General features: G+C 42.4%; 1 protein-coding gene across 3 annotated transcripts in view; it reads left to right on the top strand.

The window, feature by feature from the left end:
* The window catches only part of ccdc88c (coiled-coil domain containing 88C), a 107,053-nt gene that overhangs the window by 20,131 nt on the left and 74,883 nt on the right, over nucleotides 1–12,039 (top strand). For all 3 annotated transcript variants that reach the window (XM_061986844.2, XM_061986846.2, XM_061986847.2), the window contains exons 4-6: nucleotides 7,043–7,112; nucleotides 9,224–9,282; nucleotides 10,918–11,001. In XM_061986844.2, the coding sequence (XP_061842828.1) occupies nucleotides 7,043–7,112; nucleotides 9,224–9,282; nucleotides 10,918–11,001 (213 nt within the window). The remainder of the gene's footprint in view (nucleotides 1–7,042; nucleotides 7,113–9,223; nucleotides 9,283–10,917; nucleotides 11,002–12,039) is intronic.

Genomic DNA, 12,039 nt, shown 5'->3' on the forward strand with positions numbered 1-12,039 from the left:
ACAACTCTATCATAACTTATTAAAATCAATCAAATAGTGTAGATAAAATACTTTCAATGCACAATTAAATAAAAGTGTTTTCAGGCTGGATTTGAGCATTGCCAACTTTGAGGCCAGTCTCACATCTCCAGGAAGACTATTCCAGATTTTAGGACCATAAAACTGAAACGCAGTTCCACCATGTTTGGTCCTGACTTTGGGCACCGGCAGGAGACCACTCCCTGAGGTTCTCAGAGCTGGAGATGGTTCATATGGCTTCAACATGTCACCAGGAGACCACTCCCTGAGGTTCTCAGAGCTGGAGATGGTTCATTTGGTTCCAACATGTCACCAGGAGACCACTCCCTGAGGTTCTCAGAGCTGGAGATGGTTCATTTGGTTCCAACATGTCACCAGGAGACCACTCCCTGAGGTTCTCAGAGCTGGAGATGGATCATATGGTTCCAACATGTCACCAGGAGACCACTCCCTGAGGTTCTCAGAGCTGGAGATGGTTCATATGGTTCCAACATGTCACCAGGAGACCACTCCCTGAGGTTCTCAGAGCTGGAGATGGTTCATATGGTTCCAACATGTCACCAGGAGACCACTCCCTGAGGTTCTCAGAGCTGGAGATGGTTCATATGGTTCCAACATGTCACCAGGAGACCACTCCCTGAGGTTCTCAGACCTGGAGATGGTTCATATGGTTCCAACATGTCACCAGGAGACCACTCCCTGAGGTTCTCAGAGCTGGAGATGGTTCATATGGTTCCAACATGTCACCAGGAGACCACTCCCTGAGGTTCTCAGACCTGGAGATGGTTCATATGGTTCCAACATGTCACCAGGAGACCACTCCCTGAGGTTCTCAGAGCTGGAGATGGTTCATTTGGTTCCAACATGTCACCAGGAGACCACTCCCTGAGGTTCTCAGAGCTGGAGATGGTTCATATGGTTCCAACATGTCACCAGGAGACCACTCCCTGAGGTTCTCAGAGCTGGAGATGGATCATATGGTTCCAACATGTCACCAGGAGACCACCCCCTGAGGTTCTCAGAGCTGGAGATGGTTCATATGGCTTCAACATGTCACCAGGAGACCACTCCCTGAGGTTCTCAGAGCTGGAGATGGTTCATTTGGTTCCAACATGTCACCAGGAGACCACTCCCTGAGGTTCTCAGAGCTGGAGATGGTTCATTTGGTTCCAACATGTCACCAGGAGACCACTCCCTGAGGTTCTCAGAGCTGGAGATGGATCATATGGTTCCAACATGTCACCAGGAGACCACTCCCTGAGGTTCTCAGAGCTGGAGATGGTTCATATGGTTCCAACATGTCACCAGGAGACCACTCCCTGAGGTTCTCAGAGCTGGAGATGGTTCATATGGTTCCAACATGTCACCAGGAGACCACTCCCTGAGGTTCTCAGAGCTGGAGATGGTTCATATGGTTCCAACATGTCACCAGGAGACCACTCCCTGAGGTTCTCAGACCTGGAGATGGTTCATATGGTTCCAACATGTCACCAGGAGACCACTCCCTGAGGTTCTCAGAGCTGGAGATGGTTCATATGGTTCCAACATGTCACCAGGAGACCACTCCCTGAGGTTCTCAGACCTGGAGATGGTTCATATGGTTCCAACATGTCACCAGGAGACCACTCCCTGAGGTTCTCAGAGCTGGAGATGGTTCATTTGGTTCCAACATGTCACCAGGAGACCACTCCCTGAGGTTCTCAGAGCTGGAGATGGTTCATATGGTTCCAACATGTCACCAGGAGACCACTCCCTGAGGTTCTCAGAGCTGGAGATGGTTCATATGGTTCCAACATGTCACCAGGAGACCACTCCCTGAGGTTCTCAGAGCTGGAGATGGTTCATATGGTTCCAACATGTCACCAGGAGACCACTCCCTGAGGTTCTCAGAGCTGGAGATGGTTCATTTGGTTCCAACATGTCACCAGGAGACCACTCCCTGAGGTTCTCAGAGCTGGAGATGGTTCATTTGGTTCCAACATGTCACCAAGAGACCACTCCCTGAGGTTCTCAGACCTGGAGATGGATCAATTGGTTCCAACATGTCACCAGGAGACCACTCCCTGAGGTTCTCAGAGCTGGAGATGGATCATATGGTTCCAACATGTCACCAGTAGACCACTCCCTGAGGTTCTCAGAGCTGGAGATGGTTCTTTTGGTTCCAACATGTCACCAGGAGACCACTCCATGAGGTTCTCAGAGCTGGAGATGGTTCATTTGGTTCCAACATGTCACCAGGAGACCACTCCCTGAGGTTCTCAGAGCTGGAGATGGTTCATTTGGTTCCAACATGTCACCAGGAGACCACTCCCTGAGGTTCTCAGAGCTGGAGATGGATCATTTGGTTCTAACATGTCACCAGACGACCCAACGTTTCCTAACCTCTGTATGAAGATGGTATGGTCAAGTGTGTCAACGTTTCCTAACCTCTGTATGAAGGTGGTATGGTCAAGTGTGTCAAAGTCAGCTCTCTGGTCCTACAGAACCAAGACCAAGACTGAGACTGTTCCTGGGTCTGTGTTCACAGTCAGCACCCCACAAGTTTAGCTTTGATTGAATGAATGTATGTCATTTAGAGCTGGTATATTATTCCACTTATTGTTGATGAACTTGACTAATAATGAATGCTGTCTATGATCAGGGTCTGAGACTGTCCTACCTGACTAAGCCTTCTTTTACGATGAAGGTGTTGGCTACAGTTGCTATTGTAATATTGTGGCTTCACAGCTGCTAGTCAGCAACATGTTTTATTCACACAGTGTGGGTAAAGCCAGAGAGGTATTTCACTCTCATGTTCCCTCCTGGTCTTCAGGTGACTGTAACTCTACCTGCCAGTATTGTGCTGCTGGGAGCCTTCACTGCGTTGGGCTTCAGTTGGAGTGTGTTGACAAACTTGACATGACTGTAGACGACAAAGTCCTCCTTACTGCTGCACAATACTCAGATGTGCAACTTGCTATATTCTACATGGGAGTTTTCTATTGAAAGACTGTAATGATGTCATCTTATTTGCCAGACTGCTGACCTCTCTGACACACTTCCTCTTTCACTTGGAACACACACACCTTGTTTTGTCTCTTCCCATACATCCTTCTTCTCAACTCTTTGTCACTCTTTCTACACTCTCCATGTGACCTTCATCCATCCTCATGTGACCTTCATCCACCCTCATGTGACCTTCATCCACCCTCATGTTTCCTTGTGTGCAGACAACTTCCTCTGGCAGATAAATAAAATGCTCACTACTTTATGTCATGACTTGGTCCTGGGGTTTAGTTTTTCTAGAAGGCAACGGAAAGTTGGCTCGGGCGAGACGGGAATGTGAGAACATATTTATTTAAACTTATCAAAAAAAATTACAAAGGAAAAGCGCGCACAGTGGCGGAGAAACAACTTGGCTATGAAAACAAATACTTGCACAAAGGCAGAAACTATGAACAACAAAAAAACACTAACTGTGGAATCAATAAACAAAACTTACTTGGCATGGACAAAAAGGAGCAGCGTGAACGATGGACATGAAAAAAGTGTCAGAAATGTGCAGAGCATAAATGTGGGATGTCACCAGAAAGACAAACGGAAAACAATGGACTTAAATAACACAGACATGATTAACGAAAACAGGTGCGTGACTCAAAACGTGAAACAGGTGCGTGACGTGACGGGTGAAAACTAATGGGTTGCTATGGTGACAAACAAGAGTGCACAATGAGTCCAAACGTGGAACAGGTGAAACTAATGGGTAACCATGGAAACAAGACAAGGGAGTGAAAAGCCAGAAACTAAAGAGTCCAATAACTAAAAACATGACTAAAACAAAACATGATTACACAGACATGACACTTTATTACTCAAACTCTATTTTCATGCATTTTAGTGTCATATACAAACCCCTAAAGCAGTGAAGTTGTCAGGTTGTGTGAATGGTAAATAAAAAGAGAATACAACAAATCCTTTTCAACTTATATTCAATTGAATAGACTGCAAAGACAAGATATTTCATGTTCACACTGACAAACTTTCTTCTTTTTTGCAAATAATCATTAACTTAGAATTGAATGGCAGCGACACATTGCAAAAAAGGCATTTTTACCAGTGTGTTACATGGCCTTTCCTTTTAGCAACACTCAGTAAAGGTTTGGGAACTGAGGAGACACATTTTTGAAGTGGAATTCTTTCCCATTCTTGCTTGATGTACAGCTTAAGTTGTTCAACAGTCTCCCTTCTCATATTTTAGCCTTCACACATTTTCAACAAAACACTCTGGTCGATCCCAAGTTGTTTTGGATGACATATATGTTGAGTAAGAAGGACCACCGAGACAGAATAGTACTTGTGCAAGTTTTACTAAAGCTTTAGGAGACCAGCCCTTACAACGCGACACTAGCATCATCAAGAAGAGGTCTAAAATCAAACCTAAAGAGTCAGATCCATTTCATTTACCTGACACTTGAACAATTTGATTGAGGGAATTCTTGTCCTTTTGGGACCGGTGACTGACCCATGAGACCAGAGAGCAGGGCCATGAGACCATGGAGCTGGACCATGAGACCAGAGAGCACATGAGACCAGGGAGCAGGACCATGAGACCAGGGAGCAGGACACAACACATGCTATACACTCTTAGAAATAAAAGTGCTAAGTAGAACCATATAAGGTTCTTCGGCTCGTCCTCATAGGAGAACCCTTTTTGGCTCCAGGTAGAACCTTTTTATAAAGGTTCCACCTGGAACCTTTTCGGAGGGTTCTACCTAGAACTGTGTGTGTAAGGTTCCACCCAGAAACCCCCATGAGAGGTTCTACAAAGAACCCACGCAGGGAGTTCCACTAAGAACCCTTTCATGTTTCAAGGGTTTCATCTAGAACCCACACAGGGAGTTCCACTAAGAACCCTTTTGTATTTCAAGACTTTCAACTAGAACCCACGCAGGGAGTTCCACTAAGAACCCTTTTGTATTTCAAGGGTTTCATCTAGAACCCACACAGGGAGTTCCACTAAGAACCCTTTCGTTTGTCAAGGGTTTCATCTAGAACCCATGCAGGGAGTTCCACTAAGAACCCTTTCAGGTTTCAAGGGTTTCATCTAGAACCCACACAGGGAGTTCCACAAAGAACTCTTTCATGTTTCAAGGGTTTCATCTAGACCTGACACAGGGGGTTCTAAAAACATCCCTTTTCAAAGGTTTTCACCGATAACCGTCTTGTCTTCTGAGGGTTCTATAAAGAACCATATTGTATTCTACAGATCAGTTTAGTTCATATTATATTGTGGTCATTTATCATGTTGACATTGAACAAACATTTGAATGAGAAAAACATTTATTTAAAGATAGGCACCATTATTGGCAAATGTTATCAGGAAGTATGTCCCTGGTGACACAGGATCTTAGCCATGCTTTCAACAATCCCTGAAGAACTCTTTCTTCCAAAAACGGTTCTCTGGATCAAAATAGTTCTTACTGGAACCCTTAGTGTTAGTGAGAACCCTTTTAAAACCAATTATTCAGAAAAGGGGTTTTAAAGGGTTCTCTGGATCAAAATGGTTCTTACTGGAACCATTAGCGTTACCAAGAACCCTTGAAAAACCCTTTCTTCGGGAAAGGGTTTTTCAGAAGCAAATGGTTCCAGTTAAAACCTCAGCCCTTGTAGAAGAACCCTTTTAGAACCCTTATTTCTAAGAGTGTAGAAGCAGGGTATAAAACATGATCATGACGGTCATTCAAATGAGACAGTTTTCTCAGACAGTACAAACGTTGGTGAGCCTTTTTAAACACCGCATCACAGTTAGCTTCAAATTTCAGTTGTTGGTCAATTCTAGTCCCAAGGTATTTATACTTGTGCACAAATTCAATGACCTGGCTTTTAATCATAGTTTGCTGCTTCTTTCTAAAGTCGATAGCTTCAATAACTTGTTTTTCCAGCCGAGTGGTACTTTAAAGCTTTGGTCACCATGCTGACCTTTCCTGGCGACACACACAGTGACACACCCTTTGTTGCCAGCGGAGTGTTTCCTGTGGGCTCCACACCCACAGACACGTGAGCGGGCAGGGTACACACCTCAGAGCAGTAGAAACACGTTTGTGTCAGCCGCTGCGTGAAAACCACTTTGCTTTCTGCTAAACATTTTCTAGTCAATCATGAGTAGCAGCTGTTTCTCTCAGGATTGCCCTGCAAGTAATGATATCACAGTCTGCAAGTAATGATATCACAGTCTGCAAGTAATGATATCACAATCTGCAAGTAATGATATCACAGTCTGCAAGTAATGATATCACAGTCTGCAAGTAATGATATCACAATCTGCAAGTAATGATATCACAGTCTGCAAGTAATGATATCACAGTCTGCAAGTAATGATATCACAGTCTGCAAGTAATAATATCACAATCTGCAACTGCAAGTTATGATATCACAGTCTGCAAGTAATGATATCACAGTCTGCAAGTAATGATATCACAGTCTGCAAGTAATGATATCACAGTCTGCAAGTAATGATATCACAATCTGCAAGTAATGATATCACAGTCTGCAAGTAATGATATCACAATCTGCAACTGCAAGTTATGATATCACAGTCTGCAAGTAATGATATCACAGTCTGCAAGTAATGATATCACAGTCTGCAAGTAATGATATCACAGTCTGCAAGTAATGATATCACAGTCTGCAAGTAATGATATCACAGTCTGCAAGTAATGATATCACAGTCTGCAAGTAATGATATCACAATCTGCAAGTAATGATATCACAGTCTGCAAGTAATGATATCACAATCTGCAAGTATTGATATCACAGTCTGCAAGTAATGATATCACAGTCTGCAAGTAATGATATCACAATCTGCAAGTAATGATATCACAGTCTGCAAGTAATATCACAGTCTGCAAGTAATGATATCACAATCTGCAAGTAATGATATCACAGTCTGCAAGTAATGATATCACAGTCTGCTAGTAATGATATCACAGTCTGTATGTCTTGCAATGTTCTTCCCTGCCTTGACAATGGTCCTCTTCTTTTACAGGACACCCTTCAGCAGTTAATAGTCATGCCCCTTCCAAACATTGTCTGCATTGCCAGGGATCCTTTATCAGGTAACACACTCATCATGACACATTTAACACCCATTTCCACCAATCAGTATCATAGATTTCATTTATCATTTCAATTTTCAATCTTATCTTCAACTAGATGAGGCAATTCCAGTTGGAATTTGCAGGAAAAGCGGAAGTAGGTTTGGAAGTTGGGGAAGTGTTAGTTAGAATGTCCAGGATGAGTGGAATGTGCTGAAGGTGGAATGGTTTGAATAGGTTGAAAAATGTGGGAATTGTGCAACTTGGAAAAATGTCCCATTCATTTCAATGGGAACTTCCTGGAAATTTGGGAAATGTGGGATTTTTTTTTTGGAAATGATTAGAAGCATGAATGTCCTGAATGAGCTGAATTGGTTGGTATTGGAATTTTTTTAATCAGTCAAGAAATGTTGAAGTAGTAACAGTTTTTTAATTGAAAAATGGTATTACAGAATTTCGGGAAAACCGGGAATTTTTCAAATTCTTAAACCAACTTGTTTTTTTGTCCTGACTAAGAGGAATGTTTTGACAGTTGAAATGGGTTGGAAAATGTGAAAGGAGTCATCGCACTAAAAAGGTTTGAAATAAGGCTAGATAAAAACAGGAGTTCCTGGAATTTTTTTTGAATGTGGAAAAATTGTTGTTTGAATTTCCAGGACGAATTGAATGTGTTGATGTTGGAATGGTTTGAACCGGTTGAAAAATGTGCGAATTGTGCGAGTTTAAAAAAATGGTTTGAATGGGAAAAATGTCCCTGGAAAGCTAGGAATTCTCAGAAATCCGGGAATTTTTTTTAAATTGTTGAAGGAGAGCACACAATTTCGAACAGGCTGAATATTTTGGAGATGGAACGGTTTGAATTGGATAAAAAATGTGGGAGTTGTGGAACTTTGAAAAATGTCTCATTCTTTTCAATGAGAATTTCATGGAACTTTGGGAATTTCGGGAAAAGCGAAAATTGTTTGGAAAATGTTAAAAGAGTTGAATGAGCTGAAATGATTGGTGTTGGAATGTTTCAAATCGGTCGAGAAATGTTGATGTACTAACATTTTTAATTGAGAAATGGTATTACGGAATTCCAGGAACTTCGGGAAAACCGGGGAATTTTTCCAGTTCAAAAAACAACTTCGTTTTTTTGTCCTGATTAAGAAGAATGTTTGAATGGTTGAAATGCGTTTACCTGTTTCTCACCTGTTTTGTAAGGGCCGCCGGAAGTTGGCAGAGCCGTCAGCGATCCTGTTCTGTCTCCTGTAATGTTTGATCCTGTTCTGTCTCCTGTAATGTTTGATCCTGTTCTGTCTCCCTGTAATGTTTGATCCTGTTCTGTCTCCCTGTAATGTTTGATCCTGTTCTGTCTCCCTGTAATGTTTGATCTTGTTCTGTCTCTTTGTAATGTTTGATCCTGTTCTGTCTCTTTGTAATGTTTGATCCTGTTCTGTCTCCCTGTAATGTTTGATCATGTTCTGTCTCCTGTAATGTTTGATCCTGTTCTGTCTCCCTGTAATGTTTGATCATGTTATGTCTCCCTGTAATGTTTGATCCTGTTCTGTCTCCTGTAATGTTTGATCCTGTTCTGTCTCCTGTAATGTTTGATCATGTTCTGTCTCCTGTAATGTTTGATCCTGTTCTGTCTCCCTGTAATGTTTAATCCTGTTCTGCACTCATGTAATGTTTGATCCTGTTCTGTCTCGTGTAATGTTTGATCCTGTTCTGTCTCCTGTAATGTTTGATCCTGTTCTGTCTCCTGTAATGTTTGATCCTGTTCTGTCTCCTGTAATGTTTGATCCTGTTCTGTCTCCTGTAATGTTTGATCCTGTTCTGTCTCCTGTAATGTTTGTCTGCTCTTGAATGGGATTGTGCTGAAAATCTTACTTTCCCCTCATGGATTATTCAAGTTTTTCTGATTGTGAATTGAGCAAGTTGAGGTGATCTAGCTGCCCTCCAGGCTTCTGCATCAAGGGTTTAAAACAGCCTTTAACTGGGAATAGCAAAAGTACTTTTGTGTCAAGACAGAAAAGTTATTGTGTTCCAGTGCCTGAGGAAGTAAGATATTCTCTTCAAAAAACATTCAAATCTGCTCAGACATGTTGTCCTTTTTTCTAAATCTTTGTCTTTGTGTTGTCTCCCTCCAGCAAAGAGCATGGAGGAGCTGAAAAGATTGTTACTGTTGATCCTGGGTTGTGCCGTGCAGGTAACTAGTACACACAACACATGCCCAGACAACCGTGCAGGTAACTAGTACACACAACACATGCCCAGACAACCGTGCAGGTAACTAGTACACACAACACATGCCCAGACAACCGTGCAGGTAACTAGTACACACAACACATGCCCAGACAACCGTGCAGGTAACTAGTACACACAACACTGTTCACACTGAGAAACTTTGTTATTTTTTGCAAATAATCATGAACTTAGTCCAGGGTCTCCGTTGTGCTACTTTAGCCTTCATATTGCACCACACATGTTCAATGTCTGGACTACAGGCAGGCCAGTCTAGTACCTTCACTTTTTTACTATGAAGCCACGCTGTTGTAACACGTGACTTGCTGAAATAAGCAGGGGCGTCCATGATAACAACATATGTTGCTCCAAAAGCTGTATGTACCTTTCAGCATTAATGGTGCCTTCACAGATGTGTAAGTTACCCATGTCTTGGGCACTAATGCACCCCCATACCATCACACATGCTGCCTTTTACACTTTCACCCTAGAACAATCCGGATGGTTCTTTTCCTCTTTGGTCCACGGTTTCCAAAAACAAGTTGAAATGTGGACTCGTCAGCCCGCAGAACACTTTTCTACTTTGCATCAGTCCATCTTAGATGAGCTCGGGCCCAGCAAAGCCGGTGGCGTTTCCGGGTGTTGTTGATAAATGGCTTCCACTTTGCATAGTAGAGTTTTAACTTGCACTTACAGATGTAGCGACCAACTGTAGTTACTGACAGTGGGTTTCTGAAGTGTTCCTGAGCCCATGTGGTGATATCCTTTACACACTGATGTGGCTTTTTGATGTAGTACCGCCTGAGGGATCCAAGGTGTGTAATATCATGGCTTACGTGCAGTGATTTCTCCACATTCTCTGAACCTTTTGATGATATTACAGAGCGTAGATGGTGAAATCCCTAAATTCCTTGTTGAGAAATGTTGTTCTTAAACAATTTGCTCAGGCATTTGTTGACAAAGTGGTGACCCTCGCCCCGTCCTTGTTTGTGAATGACTGAGCATTTCATGGAAGCTGTTTTTATAGCCAATCATGGCACCCACCTGTTCCCAATTAGCCTGTTCACCTGTGGGATGTTCCAAATAAGTCTTTGATGAGCATTCCTCAACTTTCTCACTCTTTTTTGCCATTTGTGCCAGCTTTTTTGAAACATGTTACAGCCATCAAATTCCAAATGAGCTAATATTTGCCAAAAATAATAAAGTTTCTCAGTGTGAACATGAAATATCTTGTCTTTGCAGTCTATTCAATTGAATATAAGTTGAAAAGGATTTGTTGTATTCTCTTTTTATTTACCATTTACACAACCTGACAACTTCACTGCTTTTGATATAATTATATATATATATATATATTAATTATTAATTATATATATATATTTAATTGTGTCTAAATGATATTTGAATGATTATTTACTGGTTTTACTTATGTTTTCATATTTTCAATGTGTATATATTTGACTGGTGAAAGTGTTTTGAGCAAAGAGTCAGTGAATGAAAATGATGACTAAGTGTGATTTGTACGACTGTGGTATCGTCTTCTGCCTGTGTCACCTTGTATCGCTGCTGGTAACACATGAAGGTGTTTGTGACTCCTCAGTGCGAGCGTAAGGAGGAGATGATTGACAAGATCAAACTGCTGGACATTGAGACCCAGGCGGCCATTGTCTCCTACATCCAGGAGGTGAGTAGCAGCCAACACGTCATGTGCGGACTAAGACAAGTGGATAAAACAAAAGTAGCAGCCAACACGTCATGTGCGGACTAAGACAAGTGGATAAAACAAAAGTAGCAGCCAACACGTCATGTGCGGACTAAGACAAGTGGATAAAACAAAAGTAGCAGCCAACACGTCATGTGCGGACTAAGACAAGTGGATAAAACAAAAGTAGCAGCCAACACGTCATGTGCGGACTAAGACAAGTGGATAAAACAAAAGTAGCAGCCAACACGTCATGTGCGGACTAAGACAAGTGGATAAAACAAAAGTAGCAGCCAACACGTCATGTGCGGACTAAGACAAGTGGATAAAACAAAAGTAGCAGCCAACACGTCATGTGCGGACTAAGACAAGTGGATAAAACAAAAGTAGCAGCCAACACGTCATGTGCGGACTAAGACAAGTGGATAAAACAAAAGTAGCAGCCAACACGTCATGTGCGGACTAAGACAAGTGGATAAAACAAAAGTAGCAGCCAACACGTCATGTGCGGACTAAGACAAGTGGATAAAACAAAAGTAGCAGCCAACACGTCATGTGCGGACTAAGACAAGTGGATAAAACAAAAGTAGCAGCCAACACGTCATGTGCGGACTAAGACAAGTGGATAAAACAAAAGTAGCAGCCAACACGTCATGTGCGGACTAAGACAAGTGGATAAAACAAAAGTAGCAGCCAACACGTCATGTGCGGACTAAGACAAGTGGATAAAACAAAAGTAGCAGCCAACACGTCATGTGCGGACTAAGACAAGTGGATAAAACAAAAGTAGCAGCCAACACGTCATGTGCGGACTAAGACAAGTGGATAAAACAAAAGTAGCAGCCAACACGTCATGTGCGGACTAAGACAAGTGGATAAAACAAAAGTAGCAGCCAACACGTCATGTGCGGACTAAGACAAGTGGATAAAACAAAAGTAGCAGCCAACACGTCATGTGCGGACTAAGACAAGTGGATAAAACAAAAGTAGCAGCCAACACGTCATGTGCGGACTAAGACA

The sequence above is a fragment of the Nerophis lumbriciformis genome, linkage group LG26 (assembly GCF_033978685.3).
Source record: "Nerophis lumbriciformis linkage group LG26, RoL_Nlum_v2.1, whole genome shotgun sequence".
Lineage (NCBI taxonomy): Eukaryota > Metazoa > Chordata > Actinopteri > Syngnathiformes > Syngnathidae > Nerophis > Nerophis lumbriciformis.